This window comes from Macaca nemestrina, chromosome 4 (assembly GCF_043159975.1).
Source record: "Macaca nemestrina isolate mMacNem1 chromosome 4, mMacNem.hap1, whole genome shotgun sequence".
In the NCBI taxonomy this organism is placed as follows: Eukaryota; Metazoa; Chordata; class Mammalia; order Primates; family Cercopithecidae; genus Macaca; species Macaca nemestrina.
The window spans coordinates 160,986,602-161,013,329 of NC_092128.1; the positions used below are offsets into that span (position 1 = coordinate 160,986,602).

General features: G+C 37.7%; 1 protein-coding gene across 2 annotated transcripts in view; it reads right to left on the minus strand.

Moving 5' to 3' along the window:
- LOC105498551 (transmembrane serine protease 15) overlaps positions 1 to 26,728 on the minus strand; it is a 136,407-nt gene that overhangs the window by 13,053 nt on the left and 96,626 nt on the right. For both annotated transcript variants that reach the window (XM_071095508.1, XM_071095509.1), the window contains 3 exons: positions 16,631 to 16,726; positions 13,167 to 13,216; positions 12,833 to 13,007 (listed from right to left, as the gene is read on the minus strand). In XM_071095508.1, coding sequence (XP_070951609.1) covers positions 12,833 to 13,007; positions 13,167 to 13,216; positions 16,631 to 16,726 — 321 coding nt within the window. The remainder of the gene's footprint in view (positions 1 to 12,832; positions 13,008 to 13,166; positions 13,217 to 16,630; positions 16,727 to 26,728) is intronic.

Consider the following 26,728-nt stretch of genomic DNA (forward strand, 5'->3'; position numbering starts at 1 on the left):
AGAAGATCTTCATCATAGACAATTTCAGAATATTTTTCTATCCTGAAATGTTCTTCAATTTCTCTGAAGAATCATCCTTTAAAAATAATTCTTAAGTCTTTATTTTTCTGATAACATAAAGAAAGTCCTAATTAGTGCTAATCTCTTTCTTTCACTTCTCTTAAGTCATATGCTGAGCTCTAGTTTTAGATTGTGGTTCTCAACTATGGTTGTACCTTCCAATCTCCTGGGTGCTTTTAAATAATGCTGACACCTACCTCCCCTCCTCCCCCAATTCTAATGTAATGGGTCTGGAATAGACCACCAGACAATTTAAAAAATACTTTAACAATTAAATCTCCAAATTTGTGCTAATATACGTAATATATAGGTTGGAGAACCTCTGCCTTAGGTCACATTTCACTGTGGCAATTATGTCCCTGTTCAGGGCTTTTTCAGACAACTGTAGCAACTGTAGTACAACGGAAGGAAGTTCAGATGCATTTTCCCATGTAGAGAGTCATTGAATTCACATATAGTTAAGGTAAACAGTATGTCTTATTATGATTTTTATAATCTAACATATAAACTTGAATAATCTCCATATACAATGCTGGCCATCTATAATAACTGGTAAAGGATAACACTTGTGTTGTAGAACAGATTAAGTTGGGTACTGTATTATAATTTGAAAATGTGCAAGGACTTTTAAATGTGCTATTGGCCTGCGATTTCTTCACACAAAGGAATTATCAGCTGGAATTAAGCCAGTTAAGCCATATTCACAATGAAGGTAAAATTCAATGACTGCAATCCTAGGCAGAGCTATTGATTCAATTCTTAACAGTCACAAATGCCTCGTTTAATGTGGTATTTAAATATTAAAGTCCAAGTCACTTACAGATATATAAAGGGCATGAAGTTACTTACATCGATCTATCACTTTGTTTTATTTACCAAATTATTATGTTTGGTCAGGTAGCAGTCATCAGTAAAGCCAGTGAGTGTCTGAGCATTCAGTAAGTATCCACTGACAACCACATTGCATTAAAACTTGAAGAAATATACCTGAGTGCTCTGGAGCAACAAAATACTACTTGCTGCCAAGTGCAATACCAAGAACTTTTGTACCTCTTCATTGAATCCTTATCAGAATTTTACAATCAGAACAAACTAGGCCCTGATTATCTAAATGGTAGGAGGTGACTTTCATTGGAGCTGTCTGACTTTAGAGCCTGCACTTACACCAGTGACTGGGGTGCCTCATACAGCTCTGAGTGGGGTGCTGTGGGAGGGATTGAGCATTAGAAGGAAGGACTGGAGACGTGGTGGGCAAGAGGGAGAGAGAAGCTCTGCTGTTGGTTTCCCTGGGCCCAGGTAGGGGAAGTTGTCTCTGCTCCTCGTGGTTGGTGGCAGCTCCTTAAGTGGCTTAGAGACTGGGCCAGGAGGTCATTAGGGTGCTGTAGAGTCTTGACAAGAGGTCTTCTTGCTTTCTCTTCTCCAGGTCAGAGGAATCTGTACTTCAGCCATGCTCGGCATCTTGATAATTTCAGACATACTGACCGCAGCCCACTTGCACTGTACTCTGGGATTCCCGTGTCTACCCTAGCCTATGCGGGGAGAGTGAACAGAGCCAAATCTCTTCCCTAGTGTTCTATTTCTGAACTTCTTTCTCTATCACAGGTTCAGTACATTTCCTAAGTCTCAACTGGTCAGTTTTCACTTGAGTAGCCTGCCTGTTAAGACTGACAGGTAACAAGTAGTTATTTTAAAAATTGTATGATTTTTTTTACTCAACATTTACCTCACACATTTACTCAATATTTACAAAAAATTAATCTTACAATTACTATACTATATGTTTCCTATTTGGTATTTTATTAAATTTATTTATACATCATATTTTCTGTTATATTCATATAACCAATGTATTAATATTTATAATTTATAGTGCATGTATATAAATTATCTATATAAATATTAGCTATATTAATGAAATAACTATTAATATTTTCTCACAGTAGATGAGATCATTATATATAAGTTGGAGTTAACAGAGTACATGTCATTATTCAAAATTATAGGATTGTCTCCTCAGATGTTTTCTACGTCTTTTATCTTCAGAATTTTTCATATAGAAGTTCAGAGAGGTGTATGCAGTTTATTTGCTATAGATTTAAATAAATGTTAAATTAAGGTATTTCAGAGAGAGAGCATCTAAACTCCCAAATTCTTATCTTTTGTAAATGCTGTACTCTGAGAACTAACCAACATCATTACTGATATGAGAGAGCTTTTAGGTAACACCGTTTAATAGTCAACATTTCCTTTCATTATTTTAAGGACTTGAGTAGAAAACCAATATATGAACCAGGAACTGTGCAGATTAAACATACACGCTTCAAGCTACTCATCTAATTTAATACAATTTACAACAATATTAATCTGACACATTCTTGATAATTTCCAAAACTTTTTATTGTGCCACACAGAAAATAGTCCCCTTTCATGTTTTTGTTACTTCAGTATCTATGAGCAGCACCATGGATAGGAAAAATTCCGCTACGCTACCGTGTATCATTTACATCTTTCAAAGAGAAAGGTTGCTCCACAAACCTTTCTGTCATGCACTTAACTTCCCCACCACAAAACCAACACTAGCACAAGCACCACTAGTACTACTCCATCTGGCAGTAATTTTAGAGCTTTTCCTGGGTGGAAAACGACTAGAGAATACCGAACTTACAGCCAATAGTTCTTAAGTTCTGTGAGCCACTTGAGGAAGTTGCTAAAACTTGAGATTTCTAGTTTCCATTTCCAGAAACTCTAATTTGGAAAGTTGGAGTGGCACTCAACAATCTGTACTTTATAATCACTAGTGGGATATTGAGCAATGCAGAAAACTTCCCAGCTTTTTCATATACCCAAATCTGAGGGGTGGTGGAAGACAGCCTTCAGAAAAATCATTTTCTTTTTCATATACCCAAATCTGAGGGGTGGTGGAAGACAGCCTTCAGAAAAATCATTTTCTTTTTCATATACCCAAATCTGAGGGGTAGCAGAAGACAGCCTTCAGAAAAATCATTTAAGATGAAGAGATGGGACTTTTTATGTTTTTAAAATTTGGTCTCAAAGCATCTCCTTTCTAGTAAAGGAAGGAAGAGCTATAGGACAGAAGATACATGGGCATAGGCGAAAGTGAGAACCACCTTGAACTGGAAATCCCCAATCCAGTAGAGGATAAAGACGGCAAAGATAGGGCATCTTTAGACAGAAGTTGGCTGAATTTACTTTGGGAGGCAGAGGCAGGTGGATCACCTGAGGTCAGAAGTTCCAGACTGGCCTGGCCAACATAGTGAAACCCCATCTCTATTAAAAATACAAAAATTAGCCATGTGTGGTGGTGCATGCCTGAAATCCCACCTACTCAGGAGGCTGGAGCAGGAGAATTGCTTGAATCCCGGAGGCAGAGGCTCCAGGGAGCCGAGATTGTGCCATTGCACTCCAGCCTGGGTGACAAGAGCAAAACTCTGTCCAAAAAAAAAAAAAAAAAGAAGTTGGCTGAATTTTTGCTGCATTTCACCATCTGTCCTGCACAAGCAAGATATTTATCTTAGTAGCAAGAGAAAGAGAAGCACGGAAGGTTGGAGAGGGCAGAAAAACATACACACATACACTCGTGGTCTCTGTAACCCCAAAGATGCTTCTTTGAAAAAAGATGCTTTTTTCCCATTTCCTGTGACGAAGAAGCAGCACCAGATAAGATGAACCAGTGGTGTCCCAGATGTGTGTGGGTATGTGCTGATGTGAAAATAACTTCACCACTCTAGGCATCAGGATGTCCATTTGTAAGTGGGAATTTCAATGCAGTAGAAAGTAGAATTTCAAATGCAGCTAATATGGTAAGACAACTATGATAGAGCATCACAACAGGCTGAAAGGAAAGGAAAATCTGTGAGAATCCAAAACTGTAAATTAAAACCTTTTTCCTGTTTTACTATTACTAAACGTGGCAAAACAGCAACCTCAACAAATTTGCACCATGCCAACACTGATGTTTACACCCAGCACAGCATTTTTGATCTCTATTTTTATTCTCCTCTGAATATAACGAGGATTCCTAGATGGCTAGCCAATTCTAATATTTGAGGCAACTGAACATTAGAATGCTTCTGATACATAGTGTTGATGCCAGAGAATAAGAACGTTTTCAAGAATATCGGGCAATTCTGAAAGGACAAAGAAGCCAGATTAAATGAAATAACACTGGCCAAGTTTTAGCAAGGTGACTCTCATGTAATGATCATTATAATTACCCTAGTTAAAAGAAATGAGTTGTTTATGAAGGGCCATGTGTCTGCAATGAAACTCAAAAGAGAAAAGTTAACAGGTGCGAAAGGTAGTTTTATTGTAAAAGGAGGGTAGACAACAAGGATATGTTTAATTTTTCTTCCTTTTCATGAGCAAGGAAAAGAGTTTTATATATGTGAATATTTTTATTTAATTTTAAGTAGAAATCTGTTTTTAAAATATGGGTATATGCTTATTTGTGTAAGTGTAAGAAACAGAAGTAAGTACAGGAAACAAGATATAGGCCTAACACTCCTGAACATAATTTTTCTTGGTAGATGATCCCTGAAACATAAGGAATCATCTTTGAACTCTTTTCTTCACTTGACTTCCAGGATTCACCATGCGCTTGTGATTTTCCTTTCATTTCACTCTCTGTTCTTCCTCAGTCTTTTTTTTTTCTCCCGGATCTTTTTTCTTCATCTTAAACTCTAAATTTTAGAATATCCCAGGGGTCTGCCTTTGGCCTTCTCTTTTATATCTACACTGGCCTCATACATAATCTCATCCAAGTCATTATTTTAAATACCGACAATATACTGACAACTTCTACATTTGTATTTTAATTCTTGACTTCTTCCATACAATCTAGATTTGTATGTCCATAGGCTGACATCATTGACTGATACCAACTTGGATGTCTAACAGGCAGCCCCAAGTTTGCTATATAAAACTTGGAACTCTTACTCTCTTTCCAATCTGGTTTCTTTCTGTTTTCCTCATCTCAGTAAATGATGTCAACACTCCATTCTCTTTTCCTTACTTCCTTACTCCATATATGTGATCATTAATAAATGCAGATGACCCTAACCATCAGAACTTACTAATGAGATCCAGCCACTTCCTCAGCTTCATCAGCTATGGTCCTGACTGGTCTCCCTGATTTCACCTTTGCTCCTCCCAGCAGTCCCATCTTCACGCATTAGCCTGATTAGATAATGTCACTCTTCGGTCCTCCAAATGGTCCCTCGTCCTATTTACCATAGCCTCCTGAGACCTCTCCAGGTGTCGATCCATAGTTCCAGCCTCATCACTGACACTCTGCCAATCCCTTTCTGGGCAACAGCAACAGGGCTTCCTGAGGTGTCTGGAATAAGTCTACCTCATATCTACCCCAGAGCATCACAGTTTGCTGTTACCTTCCAAGAAATTTGTGTAACATTCTCCTTCATTTCTTTAGATTTTCCTTCCATTTTCAATTGGTCTGCAAAGCTTTCTCCAACCACTGTATCAAAAACAACCTTCTTGCTCTTATCATACTTTCTGTTCAGACTACTCTTCTTTACTGCGTGTATCATGGCTAAAGTATTTATTTAAATGTTTTCAGCCTTAACCTGTCATATAAACTTTATCAGAGCAAAGATTTTGTTGGTCTGTATAACACTATCACCCCCAAACTTAGAAAAATACTTAGCACAGGATAAGTGCTCAGCACATGTCATCTGATCGAATGTATATACAAAAACAGTAAGCAATCCAAGAGCAGGAAGGAGTGAATATTACCAGTGGTTCCTCATAACCACCAGGTAAAGAGGCAAAGTTGCATATCAATCCACATCATTTGACTCTCTGTTCTTCCTCAGTCTTTCCCTGCCTCACCCAGCTCTTTTTTCTTTTTTAATATTTAGAGTCTCAAACTCTATATATTAAAATATTCCTTATTTGTGTAACAAGCTATGCAAAATAACTAAGAAAAAGGGGGCTCAGCAATGTGATCCAAGATGATGAATTAATTATCAAAGTAGAGGTAACTTCAGAGATACAATGGAAACTTTTAGTTAATGAAATTTCTGAGTGCACCAATCATTATAATGAGATACCTGCTGAATAGACATATGTTATTAAAACAGTGCTAATAGAATGGTGTCTAGGAAATGGATTGCATGATATGGGTCAAGAGAGACTTATACAAAACATAATTTTACAGGGAAACACAAGATTGGAAGTTGATACAACCTCTAATAAAGACATAAATCTAAAAAGTCTTAGTGATCCAGTAAGATAATATTAACTTTTAGGAAGATGACTAGCACCCAAACTTGAAATATTTTGGAAAAGAATCCAAGACCTAAGCTCTAACCAAAGTCAGTATTACTAACCCATCCTTGAAATCTCTATTGTCTATGACGATTTCTCAAAGAACTAACAATAGAACTTCCATTTGATCTAGTAATCCCACTGCTAGGACTCTACCTAAAGGAAAAGAAATCAGTATATCAAAAAGATACGTGCATTTGTGTGTTTATGACAGCACTATTCACAATAGAAAAGACACTGAATCAACATAAGTGTTCATCAACCGATGACTGGATAAAGAAATGTAGTATATATACACAATGAAATACTATTCAGCCAGGAGAAAGAATAAAATCATGTCTTTTGCAGCAACATGGATGGAACTGGAGGCCATTATCTTAAGTGAAACAACTTTCAAATATTCCCACTTATGGTGGGAGCCAAATAACGTATAGTGGACACAAAGTGTGGAATGATAGATCAGAGAGAGTTAGAAGGATGGTGCTGTGGGAGGGGGGTGGATATTAAGAAATTAATGGGTAGAGTGTATGTTATTCAGGTGATGGATACCCTAAAAGCCCTGACTTCATCATGATGGAGTCCACCCATGTAACTAAATTACACTTGTACCCCATACATTTACACAAATAACATCTAAAAGAGAAGTCTATTGTCCTGAGAAAATGCTCTTCCTGTTGGGTTTTTTTTTTTTTTTTTTTTTTTGGTAGAGACGGAGTGTTGAGTTGTTCTGTCGCCCAGGCTGGAGGGCAGTGGTGCGATCTCGGCTCACCACAACCTCCGCCTCCGGGGTTCAAGCAATTCTCCTGCCTCGGCCTCCCGAGTAGCTGGGACTACAGGCGCACACTGCCACACCTGGCTGATTTCTTTTGTATTTTAGTATAGATGGAGTTTCATGGTGGTTGCCCAGGCTGGTCTCAAACTCCTGAGCTCAGGCTCGCCTCGGCCTCCCAAAGTACTAGGATTACAGGCGTAAGCCACTGCCTCTGGCCCCTCTTCCTCTTTCTTATCTGCAAATATTACCATAATCTTAAAATGATATTATAGTATTTCTGCAATCTGAAGAACATTATATATTACAAGCCTAACTCCCTAGAGCGATAAGACTAGGTAGATAAACAGAAAAATAAAATTAAACTAATAATATGTATATTGAGGATAGGTTTAGTAGAAATTAAGTATTTAAACATTATTGAATCGATACATGTTCTGTGTTCCGCTTAGAGCATGAGGCATTCCAAAAAATCCAAATTTTAATTGCAATTACAGTAGCAATTGAGTAATGTTATTTTATTATAAATGCTTAACTGTTTAAAAAGTTGATTTGCAAAGTTTTATTAGTTAAATCCGTTTAATAAATGGAGTACTAAATAAATTATAAATAGACCGGGCATGGTGACTCACACCTGTAATCCCAGCACTTCGGGAGGCTGAGGTGGGCAGATCAACTGAGGCTGGGCTTTCAAGACCACCCTGACCAACATGGAGAAACCCCATCTCCACTAAAAAATGCAAAATTAGCCGGGTGTGGTGGTACACGCCTGAAATCCCAGCTACTTGGGAGGCTGAGGCAGGAGAATCACTTGAACCCGGGAGGCGGAGGTTGCAGTGAACTGAGATGGTGCCATTGCAGTCCAGCCTGGGCAACAAGAGTGAAACTCTGTCTCAATAAATGAATGAATGAATGAATGAATGAATAAATAAATAAATAAAGTATGAATAGTAGTCTGTATTTCTCACCATGCCCCAAATACCTCATATATGAAATTATTTATTTCAGGAGTGTTAACATATTTTAAGGAATTGTTTCAATAAGAAATCAGGTAAGCCCTGTGACGTCTCTGGTCTGCCCTGAAAAGCTAAATTAAAGACGGCGATATTGGCAAGAGGCTCCCTATCACCAATTTCATCTTTAATAGATGTCTATTCAATGACTGGGACCCAGACTATAAATCTATATATGATCGCCCACCCAAGTGGCTCCATATTTGCTTCTGGAAGCTGGGATATGAGCGACTAGAAAGAGGTAATGAAGCAACTCTTTGGGTGACTGGAATGTTTTATATCTTCAGAGGAATATCAATTTAACAGGTGCATGCATCTACGAAATGCATCAATTTGTATACCTAAATTTATGCATTTTGCTATATGTCAGCAGGAAAAAAGAGTGGAAAACAAATATGAGACCCTGGTTGATGAGTCTGCTTCATGCAGTAGTGTGAGTTAGCAATTCTCAAACTCCTTTGTGTGTTCCAGGCTTTCCAGACTTCAGCAAATACATCAATAGCTTGTAGATAATAGAAACAATGCTTTTTATTATCAGAATCAAGATGTAAAAATACAGAGGAAGACAAGATTAGAATTTGCCCTGTAGTAGTCTATTTGAGTTGGAGTCATTGTTTTGAGTTTATATTTATAGGTATATAATAGAGCTTTTTTCATTGTATAGTTTTAGGAACAGGACACAAAAACGGTAGCCATAAGCACACAAGATCACGTTTACCAAAATACAGAAATAACTGAAATAAGTTAAATAGAAATAAGGTTTCTTAAGGAAAAGTTGACTTCAGGGCTAGGATAGAAAACGCACAAGATTAACCTGGAGCATCTTATTTTGAGAGAAAATAAAAGAAGTTCTCAAAGAGTGGGACTATATTAAGGCTGATAAAGGAGCAAGCTTGAGTTTTTTTTTTTTTTTTCTTTTTCAAATAGAAGAATCTTCCCACCTAATAACTGGCCTGTATTCAAAAATATTAAAAACAAGAAACACAGAAAGGGGCTACACTGCACTAAAGGAGATGAAAAAAGTGTAGCATTCAAGTGCAATACACTATCCTGAATCGGTTCTAACATGGCAAACATACAAACAAAATAAAGAGCATATTTGTGACAATTAATTAGGGTTGTATTTCATTAATGTTAAATTTCCATGCTTTGCTGTGATTCTGTAGGAAGTATCCTGTTTTTAGTAAAAATATACTGAGTCCTTAAGTGTATAAAAATACATCTAACCTACTACGAAATTGTTCCGAAAAAAAAGTCTCCTGACTTAGAAAGAGATGATGATAAAATATATAGAGGAAAATGTAAGTAATTGGTGAGTCTGAGTAAAGGTATAAACAGCTCTCTGTACTATTTTTGCAATTTTTACGCATGTTTGAAATTATATCAATATAAAAATTTCAGAAAATAAATATGCTGAATATGCGTTGTGCAAGACTTGGCCTTTCCTTTCATAGGGGCTTCCTATGCAGGAACTGCAACATAATCAACATTTTATTGCACATTCCTGCATGAATCGTGGTCGGCAAAAGCATTGCAGCATCTTATTGTTGTCCTGACAAGCAAGATAGATATCCTTATGAATTTCCTACAGATGAGGAAACTGACTTAGAGATACTAAGTTGCTTGTCCATAATCACACATGTGATTTGTTGGATATAAAGGATTAAAATCCTCTCCTTGAGTTCAAAGGCAAACTTGCCCTTTAAACCACAGCGAGGTTGGCCGACACTTTTCCAAATCCTTCTTTTAAGGTTGTGAAAGGACAACACCATGGCAGAGAAACCGAACAGGCACAGGGTTATTTAGAATCACTCAGGTGAACTTAGCCTGAGGAATGCAAATGAAGTGTTGATGATAAGATTAAACAGAAGAGCTGTTCAATTAAACTATTTAACCACCTGCAGGTTAAAACACCTGGAACAGGTTTACACTGAGGGCAAAGCTACTTGCGTAGCATGAATTTAATAACTTGCTTGATCTGGGTTATTCTTTTTATTAGGAAATTAAGCTTTCCATAGCACAATTAGGGTTTTAAAGAGACAGATAAGAGCCAGTATTAACGTACTGATAAAACAGTTTTTGATTAAACTGTCTAAAACAGTATCAGAAACTTTCTTTGTTAGAGACGTGAAGTAGAAAGCAAGAAAGCTGTTAGGCACTAGAGAAAAAAAATAATTCCACTGAATGCTGAAGGAGAGTAAAATGCATGGTTGGTAAGGATAATTTTGAAATCATCACAATTCTAGTACAACTTACCTTTGCTTGTGCTTAAGCTGAAACTGAAAAGACATTTTATTGTCCTATGTGATTGTGTGAGAGAAGCAGGAGCCTAGGAGAGCCACAGTAACGCCATTTTAAGTTCAGCCCCATCTTGGTAACAAGACACATCCTTACTGGTCATGACTCATAGTCATAAAATGTTTATTGTTGAGGAAGCAGCCTAAAGATACCTACAAGGACACAATCCTACAACAATGGAAAGTCCAAATGTCTCAACACCCATAACAACATATCCTTTCAAGATAATTATGCTTTGATGTACTTACACACTGCAACATCAAGGATCGTTTTCTTTAAATCAATAGAATAACAAATTTTGTCGAAGTTACTGTCATGTAGACACAGCTTAGTTTAGTCTTTACATCAACAAGACCCCCATATAAGAAAAACTTAAAACAAAGACAGGGCGTTCCTTCTCTTGCTTTCTAAGCATGCCCAACTCTGTGACTCAGGAGCTTTCAATAAATGATCTTTTTGCACTGCACTCTGTGACTGGCCTTGAATTCCTTCCTGTGTGAGATCCAAGAATCCTCTCTTGGCGCCTGGATCTGTACTCCTTTTCTCTGGTAACAATTGGACATGTGTTTATACTAGGTAGAACTGCCTTTCTATTTTCTTCACGTATTTCTTGTTTGGAAAGCTATGACATTGGTATCATTGACTTATTAGAAGTACATCTGTAAAACAGATCATTGAAAGACATCGCTAATATTACTGCGAGCATGATTGACATTTAGAAAGCATATGTTTGACAAGAACATTAAACAGGAATTTGCCAAATTCAAGGTTGATATAGCAAGGCTGCTAACTTATTAAGATCTACCCATGTGCAACAGAAAACACTGGCTCTTTAGCTAAAAGTAGCTTTAATTTGCATCACAGTTAGGATACAGATGTTACCTATCTGTGACATGTCCAACGCAAACAATATATGTCGATAAAGGTTAAAGCCATGTTTAGAAGGGGATGGAAAAATTGCCTCTACAGACGCTTGCCATAGTATGAAAATAAATTATAATATAAATTACAATTACAGCAAAGTCAAGGGGGTGCACTTTAGTTATGGGAGAGTCTGTAATTTAGTCTCCAGGATGTAACACTCAATGGATAGAATCAGGGAGAGCTTTAGACGTAGATGGGATGGTGCTGTAGGTAGCTCCTTTGGAGACCAGCTATTTGGCAAACCTGAGATCTAGTTGAGGGTCCTTTTTCTCCAAAGCCCTGGGATTATGCATTTGAGTCTACTTTCACTCTGATATAATGGGTATTTAGGCATAAGTGCAATCTCTTAAGGTTCACTCTACCTGGCTTTGCCTATCTCCTTTAAAATTTTCACAATCTCTGTGTCTGACAGTTTGTCTTTACTTACCCAAGGACCTTAAACATCTGCGTGGGTAACGAAAGGTAAGTCTTGTAACCTGATCAACTATGACTGCCTCTTCCATGCCTGGTTCTTTCTAACATGGTCCTTTCCTCAGAGGTTCTGGATGCTGGCTACAGAGAGGTTTACTCTAATCCTCATGAGTGAGGTCATTCACTGGACGTCTCACTGACATAGGGGCAGGAGATGAGTCCTAGATCAAGCTCATGCATCTTCTGTGAGGAAGCTCCCTTTTCCCTGACCGAATTCAGAACCACGTGACAACCTAGAGCAGTGGCATCTTTCATGTGGAAGAGGAGAATGAACATGTTCTTGGGCCCAGGATCATTTAGTTTTTCCTCCTTTACTCTCACCCCCTTCCATTCCTCCTTTACTCTCACCCTCTTCCATCCACTCTGTTCTCTCCTCTAGGACTGTAAAATAAATGCCAGAATTCAACATGTATCTTGTCCTATTATAGTACAAAACAGAGTCAGATACGGTTGATATTAGTTCTCAATTTCAGTTAATAGGTAGCAATCAGAAGAGATCTGACTTAAGAACTAAGTACTTTTATCCTAATTCACAACAAAGTGCTTATCCATGAACTTCCAGAGCGCGGTATAATTGTAATTGGAGTGCAACCTAAGCATACTTTCTGATACTGACAATTTGCTAGCAATAAATATTGGACAAATTGAATGGTAACCAGTATGATTTTTACAATAAATACTAATTTCACACTCTGAAAAAGACTCACCGTGTGAATTGGCAAAAGTTTCCATTTTTATGCATGTAAAAGGGTCTAATGATGCAATATCTAACGTAGAATAATTAATATTTGTATCTAATGCAGAATAATTTTTTAAAATTTATCTCTATTTTCAGACATGACATTAATGGGAAAATAATTGGAATGTTTATAATGTCATAAACAGCAGGATTTTCCTGCTGGGGTGGTTTTGTGAGGCTACATGAAATGGGACGCTCGGCAGGGTCTGCTGTGGTGACCTCGTTTGGGAAGGGACACGGCATCACACTCACCCATACACGCAGTGTGCGGCGGACACCAGCCAGTCACTGCTGACGAGAGATGCGCCACAGAGCAGTCGCCCGCCATAATACAGACCCACAACCCAGGGCCAGGCCCCCTCTTCGGCATTACTTCCTCCCACAATCTTTGGGGTGATGTCTTGAGCCACCAGTTTTTTTCCACAAGCTATTAAAATAATTGGAGAAAGAGCATCTATTTCATTTTTGTCATTTTTTCTGATGGTGAAAATTGAGTGGTAACAAAATAACTTCGGGTGACATACAAACTCTATTCAGAATTTTAAACAGAATGCTGGAAGGGGGATATGACAACATATTTACTTACATTTATGGTTACACCATAACAGAATCAAGGAATCCTGTAAACACTGTTGACTGTAACAGAAGAACAATCATATTTTTACAATTATGCATTTAGTATTTTAAAGTCAAACATCGTGTAGGTTATCCTACTTTTGCTTTAGTAAAATGGACATCTTAATGTCTCTCATATGAAATGTAGGGAGACTGAATTGTAAGCCGAAGAAGCCCCAGTTTAATGTCAAATAGAGGTGAGGTTACATCCTTATTCTACCATTTCTATGTGACTTCAGGGAAGTTGCTCAATATCCCTGAGACCCAGTTTCTTCTTCCATAAAATGGGGGTGATAGTACTTTATTGGAGGGTTGTGGGAAGAAAAAGCAGTATTTGCAATAAAACTATTAGAGGGCCTTATACACAATGAAATTCTATAAATGATAGATACTGTTATTTTACTTGAACCAATATTGGTTTTCATGATTCTATAACCCAGAGTATGCCTCAGTATTGCCAATCCGGCAACTATTCCGTGCCCAACACTGTGTATGAGGCTGTGTGCTTCATTCAGGGAACCGAACGATGAATATGTCACAGGCGCTGCTTTCAAGGAAGGCAGACATGTAACAAGCACATATAAATGAAAGCATTAAAAAAAGCATAGGCCGGGCGCGGTGGCTCACGCCTGTCATCCCAGCACTTTGGGAGGCCGAGGCGGGCGGATCACGAGGTAAGGAGATCGAGACCATCCTGGCTGACACGGTGAAACCCCGTCTCTACTAAAAAAATACAAAAAACTAGTCGGGCGAGGTGGTGGGCGCCTGTAGTCCCAGCTACTCGGGAGGCTGAGGCAGGAGAATGGCGTAAACCCGGGAGGCAGAGCTTGCAGTGAGCTGAGATCCGGCCACTGCACTCCAGCCTGGGCGACAGAGCAAGACTCCGTCTCAAAAAAAAAAAAAAAAAAAAAAGAAAGCAAAGGCATAAATTACTGAAAACGCATCACCTGCTTAGAAATTTAAATACCAACTCTTTTTTCAGTGTCAAGAATTCCATTTTAAACAAAAACTAAGCAAATTTGTTTTATAATGCATTCTACTTATCAGCCACTAGAGGTCAGTATAACACAAGAAATTAAAGTACTTGCCCCCCACTATTTCCAAATGTAACCACAGCAGATACTGGCTACATTAAAACACACACATTATACATGCAGATACACATATAATCGTAATGACTTACATTTATATACTTAGCTACAGCTAATTGTGCATGCTGTTTAGGTCTTTAAAAATGCAACGTAAATAAGACCTAAGATCCATATGTCCAAACAAAGCAATACAGTGTTTCAGAAAAATACATGAAAAAGTTTATTTGAAATCATATGTATCCATATTGAATGACTGTCATATTCTTTATAATACAGAATGATTTTAGTTGAAATATAAGGAAGTCTATCTTTTTAGTAACTAGTGTGCATGCATGTATATCAATCTAGATATATTGACATGTATTTATTTATAACACCCCAAGGAAGTCTCCATTAACTTCCCTTTTGTTAACCCTGTGGTGGGAGATGGTGGTCTGAGTCTTGCATATATCTCACAACAGGTTAAACAAGCCCGGGCGTGGTGGTTCACGCCTGTAATTCTAGCACTTTGGGAGGCCGAGGGGGATGGATCACGAGGTCAGGAGATCGAGACCACCCTGGCTAACATGGTGAAACCCAGTCTCTACTAAAAATACACAAAAATTAGCCAGGCGTGGTGGCGGCGCCTGTAGTCCCAGCTACTCGGGAGGCTGAGGCAGGAGAACGGTGGGAACCCGGGAGGTGGAGCTTGCAGTGAGCCCAGATGGTGCCACTGCACTCCAGCCTGGGCGACAGAGCGAGACTCCATCTCAAAAAAAAAAAAAAAAAAAAAAAAAAATCAGAATATAGGTCATATAGGTCAGTAGATTTTTATAGTTGGCTGAATCATTTTCCCGGACATCCTCTTCTTTTACTTATTTTTTTATTACAACCACTAGTGCAAGGGCATTTTCAAAAGTACCAGTTTTCATAGGGATACAAGCATAATCATCTATGCAATAAATAATAAATGCATAAATAAATTAACCAAATTAATAAATAAATGAACATATGTCTGATTTTCTGCCAACTCAATATAATGTGGCTAATGAAGGAAGGGATCAAGGACATTTAATTAACCGGCTTGTTGATGTCATGAAAGGTTAAAATATGTCTATAAATGATGCCTCTTTCAAATAGCACAAACATACATTATAATAGTGACACCAATGGAAAATGATACTGGCATTTCATTGATAAGCATAGAATAAGCTAGTTCTGATCTGAAACATGCATATAATTAGCATAAATGATTTTAAATAGTTTTTTTCTTACAAATTGTTAAATGCCCCTAAGACATGAATAGAAGAAATTCTTAACGTACAAACTGCTTCAGGATCCATATGGTAATATAAATTTAGACATGCCTTATAGGAAAGGAAATCTAGAAGCCTGCTTTCTCACTTGCAGATGCTTTGCTTCATATCCCATGAGACTCATAATATCAGTCAAGGTCCAGCAAACATTGATATAAAACATTCAATTGCAAAGTTCTTTTTTTGGTACTCAAAATACTCCTTTACCATTTTTATTTTTTTTACTGGTTAAGCTCACAGAAATGGTAACTTTTCATGAAAAACTGAATAATTATCTAATTTCATTTTTTACCATTAAAAAAAATATACCAGCAAAGCATCTTAAATCCTTGTTTGCAGTTATGGCTTCTTGCAGTTACGTTCTCCCCACCCACAGCTGTTCTTTAATGGAACTGTAAAATTCAGAAGCCAATTTCAACAAAAATTACTATTAACACCCAAATAGGAGAAATGACAATCTGAGCTAAAACAGATCTTTGAATACAGGAAAAATGCTGCTTTTTAATACCTTAGTAAAGGCTATAAAAGTAAACCTAATATTAAAAAGTAAAAGAGAATATGTAGACACCACGAAAAGTCCAGACTTCTTCATTTAATATTCGTGATCTATTTGCCAAGGAAAGGAAAGAATATCATGATTTTCCCCTCTTTCTTCTCTTTTAGTGGTAGCTAATTTGTGCTGCCTTCTTTAGTCTGATCAACACTGGACCTGTTTTATCCCAGTTCTCACAATTTCTTTCCATGTGATTTAATTGTGTATTAATCCAAGGCTAAGGATAAAAAAGGGTATAAAATTAAAACAAGTCAAATCCCTATGAGTGTGCCAGAAATTTACATATAGAATATTTCTTTTGACCATCTTATATATATTAGGGTTAGAAAATGTTATCAGATATTAAATACTATTTGAGATTACTTAAATAATAAGTCAAATAACTTTCAAGATTATATGACCAGTATGTAATAGCATTCAAATCCGACTGGCTTCAACAATCTATCTTCTTCCATGTCTATGTACAACTAGTCTAAGAACAGATTTAGCGACCCACCTGGGTGTTAGTATTAAGCTGCCATCAGGTGCTGTGTTTAATTTGACAAATGGTCCACCATTGGTAGAGAAGATTGGCATTGATGAGTTTCCACTCCTAGAGAAAAAAGGAAAAAGCACACAGACAAAACAAAAGCATAAAGAAAAGACCATAAGCTAGACTTGCAGTTCCTTAATGCTGTGGACATTAAAACAAATTATGGGATTCCAGCCAAAAAAATTACCGTTTTAATATAAAACTTCAAGTGTTTTCCTATCTAAAGGATAAAGCAAATCAGTAGAATTACCCATAATCACATGAAATGTAATATCTTTAGTCTTTGCTTGCATTCTTAGATATTTTCTTACAAAATTAAAATCATTACGTATATCACTTAGTTATCTGGTGTTAGAGATTTGATTTTTCTATGTTGCCAAATAGTTTCCATAAAAAACCGCTTTGAATGACAACTTCACAGCATTGCTGCACTGTAATTTATTAAGCTTTTCTCCTGTATAGCTCATCTTTTTTTTTTAGCTCATCTTTTTAAAAGTGCATGTAGAGAACAACATAGACAAAGACTGTCTTCAGTGTTTACCTCTCAAAACGTTGCTTTGTTCTTCATATTTCATTCAATTCAAAGGCTAACAAGCCCTAATTTAAAGGAAGTCATGTGATTGTGCCAGAGAGACTATGTAGCCTGGGCCTGCAAGTGTCAATGGGCGAGGCACCACAGGGTGGAGAAGGAGACACCTCCCTGTGACCAAAGACATGCAAGCCCCTAGGCTTTCTTTTCCCTGAAAACCCGTCATTCCCATGATCTCAAATGTGGGCTCTAACTGAAGATTTCTCTTAATTATCCTGACACTCTGTTTTAGCCTTAGCCGGAGACTTTTAGCTTTTAATTCTTCATCTTGTTTCTTGCCTTTTATTTATTTCAGATTTTGATCGTCATATGAAAATATCCCTTTAGGCTGGAAACATCCTGATTTCTGCCGTCTTCTGCTGGTGAGCAGGGAGATGGTGTGGTTCTTCCTTTTGGAGTACTGTGACGGACCTACCCATTGCCTCTTTAAAAGAAGCCCCAATGCACTCCCCAAGCTATTGCCAACACTAACCCTTTTCTGTCTGTTTCCAGGGAACTTCCAAGTAACAGTCAAAGCTTTTCTGATCAATTAGAAGATAAGAACTGTTTAGAAGGTGGTTCTTCTCTCTTTTAATGCTTTTATCAAGCTGAAAGAGTGTTTGTTTAGTAACTTTCATCTACGGAACATAGAGCTGGGACAATAGATGTCTATTCTATGTTCCAGAATTTAAACCTTGCACTTTTATTTTTTATTTATTTTTATTATTATTATTTTTTTTTTTTGAGACGGAGTCTCTCTGTCGCCCAGGTTGGAGTGCAGTGGCGCGATCTCAGCTCACTGCAAGCTCCGCCTCCCGGGTTCCCGCCATTCTCCTGCCTCAGCCTCCCGAGTAGCTGGGACCACAGGCGCCCCCACCACGCCCGGCTGATTTTTTGTATTTTTAGTAGAGACAGGGTTTCACCGTGTTAGCCAGGATGGTCTCGATCTCTTGACCTCGTGATCCTCCCGCCTCGGCCTCCCAAAGCGCTGGGATTACAGGCGTGAGCCACCGTGCCTGGCCGCACTTTTATTTTATAAACAGATAAAAGTAACTCAAACACACAAAGCCATTCCCATTCTTTAATAAAGCCTGAAATGAATTTGCCAAAGGAAAGATGAGCCTTGGAATTCCTATTGTTAGAGATGATGGTATTCCTCCAAGTGGGCAGAAGGAAAATCTCATTTAAATATTTATATAAAATGCTTTTGCTATGGCTTAGAAAACAAAACAGGTATGAAGACATCAAAGGGTAGCTGAGAATGCAGAAAGTCTGGAATGCTCCAGGTCATGAAGAACTTCACAGATGCAGAACAGTTATATTTAAGGACTCACACATTTAGAGCAGACGGAAGGTAGATAAAAACAGATCGTAGAGGACCTTGAATTTTACCATTCTTGCAGGTTTTGGTAGAAATCATCATGGTAATCTCAGCCTTCAAAAATATCAAGGGATGCCATCTCAAATTAAAGAGGCTTTAGTTGTGTTTTGCTGTCTGCAGGCTCCAGCAACATCATTGGAATTGGTTAATTAGTGAACATCATTGCTGCCAGAGTAAAGTTGGTTGGTTGGGAGAGTCATTCTCCGACCTCTCTTCTAGACATCTCTCTTATCTTCTTGTGTTTGATCACATTTCTAGAGTCCTCATTCGGCTGAATGCCTGCCATGTGTTGAACATTCTTCTAGGTAGTTTTCCATGTTCCTGACTCCCCAGGACACATTCTCAAAGTGATGCTCTCCAGACAAGCAGCATCAGCCTCAGGAGAGAATATAGGTCAAAAGGCAAATTCTCCAGGCTCACTCGAGGCCAACTTAGCCAGTAGTCTTAGGCCTGCTCTAGGGTAGGGCCTGGTTATTTGTATTTTACCAAGCCCTCCAGGTGATCCTGGTGCCTGCTATAGACAGGAAAACATGTCATAGCCAAATATGGCATCTTTTTCTGCTACTGGCACGAGGCTCTGCTTTTTGACATCCAAAGTGACTTCTGGTTACCCAATAATCTGTTTTAAGGCACTCATGTCTAAATGAGGAAACATTTTGGAAGGTGTATCATTAAAAATAGATGTTAGAGAGGTAGATTTTAGACTCTTCACTTATCTATAGCTATCCTTTTCCCCTGTCCCTTGCATATCTCTTTTAAGACAGAGCCTGAAGGGATACATTAATTTCTTGCTTATTTATTTATTTGTTTATTTATTTATTTATTTTGAGACGGAGTCTCACTCTGTCGCCTAGCCTGGAGTGCAGTGGCTCAATCTCAGCTCACTGCAACCTCTGCCTCCCAGGTTTAAGTGATTCTCCTGACTCAGCCTCCCGAGTAGCTGGGACTGTAGGTGTGTGCCACCACAGCTGGCTACTTTTTTTGTATTTTTAGTAGAGAGGGCATTTCACTATGTTGGCCAGGCTAGTCATGAACTCCTGACCTCAGGTAATCCACCTGCCTCGGCCTCCCAAAGTGCTGGGATTACAGGCGTGAGTGACTGCATCCGGCCAGATACATTAATTTCTCTGGAAATTCACACCAAAATCTGGACAAAAACTGAATTGAACAAGTATTTAAAAAATATTTATAAATATTTTTAAAGCAAGACTATTTATTACACATCTGCTTCTGGCATGCACTCAGATAGGATTAACGTGATTTTTTTTTTTTTTTTTTTAACATATGCCTATTCTAGAAGGAAAGTCGATTAGAAACAAATTTTTAAGAATAATGGGTATTTGGTAAATGCCAGTTGTTCCACCCTGAGATTCTCAAATGCTGCTCCATGGTGGCACTTCCACTATCCAGCAGATAAAACTGGAGATAAATATACACATGGATCAAAGACGTGTAACGTTATATTCTGGGATGATCTTTTCAACACTTTAGTTTTCTCAACCCGGGCGCGGTGGCTCAAGCCTGTAATCCCAGCACTTTGGGAGGCCGAGACGGGCGGATCACGAGGTCAGGAGATCGAGACCATCCTGGCTAATAGGGTGAAACCCCGTCTCTACTAAAAATACAAAAAAAAAAACTAGCCGGGCGAGGTGGCGGGCACCTGTAGTCCCAGCTACTCGGGAGGCTGAGGCAGGAGAATGGCGGGAACCCGGGAGGCGGAGCTTGCAGTGAGCCGAGATCCGGCCACTGCACTCCAGCCCCGGCTACAGAGCGAGACTCCGTCTCAAAAAAAAAAAAAAAAAAAAAAAAAAAGAGAAAACAAATATAAATGTGTTGTCTTGGGTTATTTAGAGTAGCTGAACAAAATACTCCTTCAAAAATAGTTACAAAATTATCCCATAATTACATTTTTGTACTAAATATTGTTACCAGTAACATAGGAGTAGGGTATAGGGCCATCAGTTCATACAAATACTTTTCCAGATGTCAGTTCCACATGTGAAATTTGGGATTTGTGATGGACTACTTACATTTCAAATCCTGCCAAGTCAAATTCATTCTTTTTCTGACTAAGCACAATTTATTTCTTTGTATGCACAGTAAACAGATTAAAAAGCAGCAGCAGTTTACAACAAACTATTCCTTATTTTAAGAAATCACAAGGCAATAAATATATACTAAAAATCTTCTCGATAGAATAAAAGATTACCCTATGTGAAGTCACCATTTACTTTTGACAGACAAAAATCTCAGAACTACTAAAAAATTGAATTCAGAGGGAATGCATTATATTACGTTCTGTAACTTAAGCATGCACCCGATGCTCTTACTGCCTCAGTTTTCTTTTCCTGCAAGGAAATTAGTTGTTGACTTTTAGAGAGGCACTCTGTGAAGATTAAAACTAGACTGTACATTTTCTAAATCTTAAAAATGTTCCAGATTTAGAGATTTAGATAGCTTCATTACACAGTCACATAGCTATTTGAAATCAGAAGTTTAGTATCACATAGAAACACCATATAGCATTACCTTGTTGACACACTAATGCCTCCCGGAAACCTATTTCTAAGCTTTTATTGCCATTTTTATGGGTTATATCACCTCAAAGAACTCGCCTTACTTTAGGAAAACTTTATTCCGTGTGAGAAAAGAAGCATATAGATGCAATCATTATTATTTTGGAGGTCATAGATGAAGTATAAAAATATACTCATAGATGAATTCTAGGGAGGAAAAAGGATATCTCAAGAATACTTGCATGGTATTAGATCTTCTGCCTCTCTTCTTAGGCCCTGCCTAGGTTTCTTCTCTTTTGTCTCACTTCTCAGGCTGCATTTTCTGTGATAAGAATTCTTCCCTGGAGCAGGAGCTTAGGCGGGGATGTTTTAAGGCCTTTGGACACACTAAAGCGAAAAAGAATAATAACGCTTGCTGCAAATACTGCGGCGAGGCACTGTAGCTCATTTCACACCCCAAAAGGTTTAAGTCATGAATAGAGCCAGGTGGGATTACCCTGAAAAGGCTTTTGGAGAAGGATGGTCGTTTCTTTTCAGATTGAAGGGAAAGAAGGGGATTGATTGAGCATGACAGAAGGCAGGGGAGACCATTTGTATAGGCAGGGGCTTGACGGATAGAAGATATTCGATGGCACATCATCCCACTAGGAGAGTAAAGGTATGTGGGCAGGTAGGTAAATGCCATTTCTGAACTGGACACATTTCAACTGTAATTATTTAACCATGTATTGCATTTATAGCAATACACCTAGCACACACCTAGCCCTGTGATAGCAAACAGGTAAGTTTAATTGATTTTAGATTTTCTGACTTCCACCCTTAAGAGTTGGTGGCATTTACTCAGAAGTAAAGAAATGTCAATAAAAACAATTATCTTAACCTAATCAATTTCTACTTTTGTGCAAGCTACTGTATTAAGAGCAAGAGGTAAATTGATAGGTTAGTCTCGTAGCTATTCTCTGTTATCTTACAGGTTTAACGGTGTTACAAAGGAAGGAAACTGCTGGTACCGGCTTCCTACCAAAAATATGTCTGAGAGAAGTGATACTTGTAGGAAATTGTCAAAGAGGCAGGCTCTCTTCATGGGCAACATCTTGGAAACCTTGGGCAATGCCAACCACTTTAACATTGTTTCCTTAGCTGCTGTTGCTGTTGGAGCTTCTTCTTTTGTTTGTTTGTTTGGAGTAGAAGGCATGTGGCACACATATCTACATTTCTTATTAAGTTTTCTCAGTGCATTATCACTTTCTAAGGACCTATGAGTGAAATTTCCTTTAGAATTTAGTGTTGGGCAAAACTTGTCATCCCTGTGTAACTGTTAGCATTTATCTTATCAGGAAAATTATATGGTTTTTAATGTTTTCCTTTTTGCATGAGTCTCCAGGAATCTCAGACATAAGTGTTAGTAATTACACTGACCTTCCATGTTTTGTAGATTTACCTCTTTATTTCTTTGGATCTTATTTTCCTGTAGTATTCTATTAACCTTACTGCATATGTACTTTGTTATATAGACTTCAGTTCCTTTTTGGAAAAGAGATAATGGAAGAACATCATGGAGGAAAAAAGAAAGAACAGAAGCACATGAGGAAAGAAGAAAGAAAATGAGGAAAGGAGAAAGAGGAAGGAAAAATTAAAGGGAGGGAGGAAAAAGGGAATATTATTTCATTGGATTTCATCAATTTTATTCAAAAACTGTTCTTCATCTCATAGAATATGCAGCGTTAATTACAAGTTGAGCAGGTGGAAGCACTTTTTTGAAGAAAACTAGAATGAATAAGGAAGGTTTTGTTACAAACTTCATAGAGCTAAGGTTTTCTCTCCTTACCTATGTCTGTTTTAGAATGTAGAAACCTCCTCTTTTCCAAATAACAAGATCTAAGGAAATGATAAAGGACATTGCCTTGGGGGAAAACATACTCTCTTGTTTTTATATAACAAAGTAAATACCTATACATTACAGATAATTTTTGGCAGATGATTTGTAATTGTGCCAAAACATAAAAGAGATGTTCTCCCTCTTTTGTGTGTGTAATTATATTCTTAGTCATTTCCTGACAACAAAGTCTCTCTTTGGTGACAAAATACATATTAAAAAGTGTAAGCCAAAATAGGAGTGAAAGACAAAGAAGATTCTCCCTGAATGGTGGATTCTCCCTGAATGGTGGCAGTGCAAAGACATTTCATAAAAGTCTCTTGATTCCCAATAAAATGTTTTCAAATACTTAGTAGGAGAAAGGAGGAATAATGTTTTTCCAAGTAAGAAATAATACCAGTCTGTGGGTGGTGAAAACCTTGCTATGGATATTTTTCACTCTGTTGATGATATCCTTCTCATATTTCTGATGTGATTTCATCTATGCCAGGGTTCGTGGGGGTACGGGGTGGTTCTAACAAAGTCAAAGTACGCTAGGACAAGCTAACAAATGTCCTGGATTAGGTCAGATAATTCTCAATAGGGTATTTAAACCTGGTACCATAGAAAAAAGTTGTTTGATGTGTGTGTGTGTGTGTGTGTGTGTGTGTGTGTGTGTGTGTATCTTTGTTTTGTTTTTATTACCAGGTGAAATCAAACCGTCAAAGTTTGGGGATGCTTTGCATAACTTCTATGTTGTTTTCTACTGAAATGAGTATATGAAGGATCATGCTTGTCTTGACTACTCTGTCAGAATGACCTCGGACTTTTAAAGAACTAAGACCTCTGGGTGTCCCTTTAGCCAGGGCCCTTCTCCTCTTTGGAATCCCTGGTAGTTCATGATAACAGGTAGGAGGTTTGTAGTTGGAAAATAAATAATTATATCTTTATTTTTCCTACCTTTAATCTCTTCTTCTGATACAAATGTAGGTGAGTAACCACAAAATTGTTAGCAACATCTAAAATACGGTCACCAAAACAAACTACAGATATGTTCATATCATATTGCAGTTGCTAGATACATATATAAAATATCATTTATGTTCACCTTTGATATTACAGTAGTCATTAGAGCCACCAGTACATCTTATTAAATATGTTAATAAAGAAATATTTATTTCCATGGATTTTAAAATTTTTGATAATTATTTTTAATGTAATAAAGTTCCTTTGTAGTTCTGTGTGTTTTATTTTATATACTTAAGAATACTCTTTCGCGTGTATAATTATATTCTTACTAATTTCCTGGCAACAAAGTCTCACTTGGGTGACAAAATACATACTAAAAAGTATAAGCCGAAGTAGGAGTGACAGACAAAGAAGATTCTCCAAACTAAGTTTCCCCAGACTGACAAAAGTGCCTATGACACTAAACAAAGGTTCAGAGCACATACCCCAGGTGGTGGTTCTCAACTCTGGAATGCATCTGAATCACCTGTAGGGCTTATTAAATCACAGATTGCTGGGCCTTACTCTAGACTTTTTGGGTTCAGTAGGCCCGAGGCAGGATTCCAGGATTTGAATTTCTATAAATTTATCCCAGGTGGTTCCATGCTGGGATGGAATTTGGTCCTGAAACCACACATTGAGATTCACTGACCTAGACCATTCTGAATCTAAGGGTCTGAGGCTGAGACTAGGTGATCCTCATGTATAACCAGGCTGTACCTTTAAGAGCTGATGTAGCTGTTGTATTACAAGTCAGTGGTACACCTAATGTCACTCCTTGCCCAGAGCAGACATAATTATCACTGTGCTTTCCCCCACCCTGCCAGATAGTAAACCTATTAAGTATTAATGTTTAAAAAGTATCAAATTATGGTAGTTTGCTATTAATGATTTGCTCTTTAATTATTTTTTATTAATGCATTTCTAATTTTAAAATGAAGAAAACATCAGAGTTATAATTTGTACTTCAAGTAAATGATGGACTTTGTAGTTAAGTCCATTAAACCAAATTAAAATAAGATTTTTTCCACCATCTTGCCCAAAGCTTTTCTCACTCACCCTACCACAGTAACATAGCTAAGAATGAAAGTACCTTCTTTTTTTTTTTTTTTTTTTTTTTTGTTGAGACAGAGTCTCGCTTTGTCGCCCAGGCTGGGGTGCAGTGGCCAGATCTCAGCTCACTGCAAGCTCCGCCTCCCGGGTTTACGCCATTCTCCTGCCTCAGCCTCCCGAGTAGCTGGGACTACAGGCGCCCGCCACCTCGCCCGGCTAGTTTTTTGTATTTTTTAGTAGAGACGGGGTTTCACCGTGTTAGCCAGGATGGTCTCGATCTCCTGACCTCGTGATCCGCCCGTCTCGGCCTCCCAAAGTGCTGGGATTACAGGCTTGAGCCACCGCGCCCGGCCGAAAGTACCTTCTGTACTGAAGTTACAAATAAAAAAATTTTAAAAATGTAAAATATTATTTAATTATTTCTGTGTAAAGCTAGCAAATTAAATAAAAATCATCTAAAGCCAAATCTAAAGCCAAAGGTTACTTTTTTTTTTTTTTTTTTTTTTTTACTGTTCCCATATCTGTGTTGTTGTTTTGCATCCTGAGTTGTAGTAAGTCGAGGAGGTTTTCCCCACATACTTAAAAATTTTGGGACATTGGCAGAAAACATGAACAAGGGCAGAAGCGCTACGTGTCTACCGCCTTCTTAAACGAGGATGAAACACAGCTTCTATTTCCAGTGTTCTGGAACTCAGTGCTAAGTTATGTAAACAAATTCATTGTGGTGGTTACATAAGAATCGAAATGATTATGCTCCATGTTTTTGAAAGGCTTATCGGAAAACGTTTTAATCTCTCCCCCCAGTATTTTCAAAACACAGCTGCAAAGGAAGAACCTTGGGGTAATTCCATTTATTAGCATTTAAGAATGTAACGCTCAACTTGATGTTCCTGATATTTAGAAGGATCTTGGACAGGACTAATATGGGATTTAAAAATTAACACCAATTCCTTATAGGCCATCATCTTAGAACACAAATAACTAACTCCACTTTTGAGATATTAGTATTTCCTAAATTCTGTAAAGTTTTACAGAAATGATTATTTTTTTTCCAGATTTTAATGACTTAGCAGGGTATATCAGCTATATCATTTATATATTGGGTTGTAACAGGGAAATGCTATTTGCTAGGATATATCATTAAAAAAAGCATGACCTTAAGATTTTTTTAACCTTTATTGTTGCATCAGTATAAAATGTTTTCTTTCATACTTTGATCAAAGAGATGAAAAAGTTATTCAAGTTACTTTTTACTTATGCATGTAATAAATGGTAGAAAATGAAAATGTTTAATATAAAGAAAGGAAAGGCTAATGAAATAGGCCTCATATGATTTACTAGAATCGGAGGGGAATTGCATTTTGTACCCTATCTGCATAAATAATCTTGAGAGACTACAGTGGCTTTTTAATAAATTGACTACCAAATTACTTTCTACTGCAGCAAACACACATCATTTTAAACTCACTAAGTTTTCTTTCAGTTACCATGCACCAGTCTAGACAAATTCTCATCAAGGATATAACTTTCTTTCAATTACTAGAGCACTGTGGAAACTATTTAATAAGCACAGGCTCAAAGATTAAAGTCTTTGCAGAGATTACTTGATTCATTTCTGAAGAAAGCAAGCACCTGACCTTCATCAAAAATATTGTATCTAAGGCAATGGGATGTACTACTT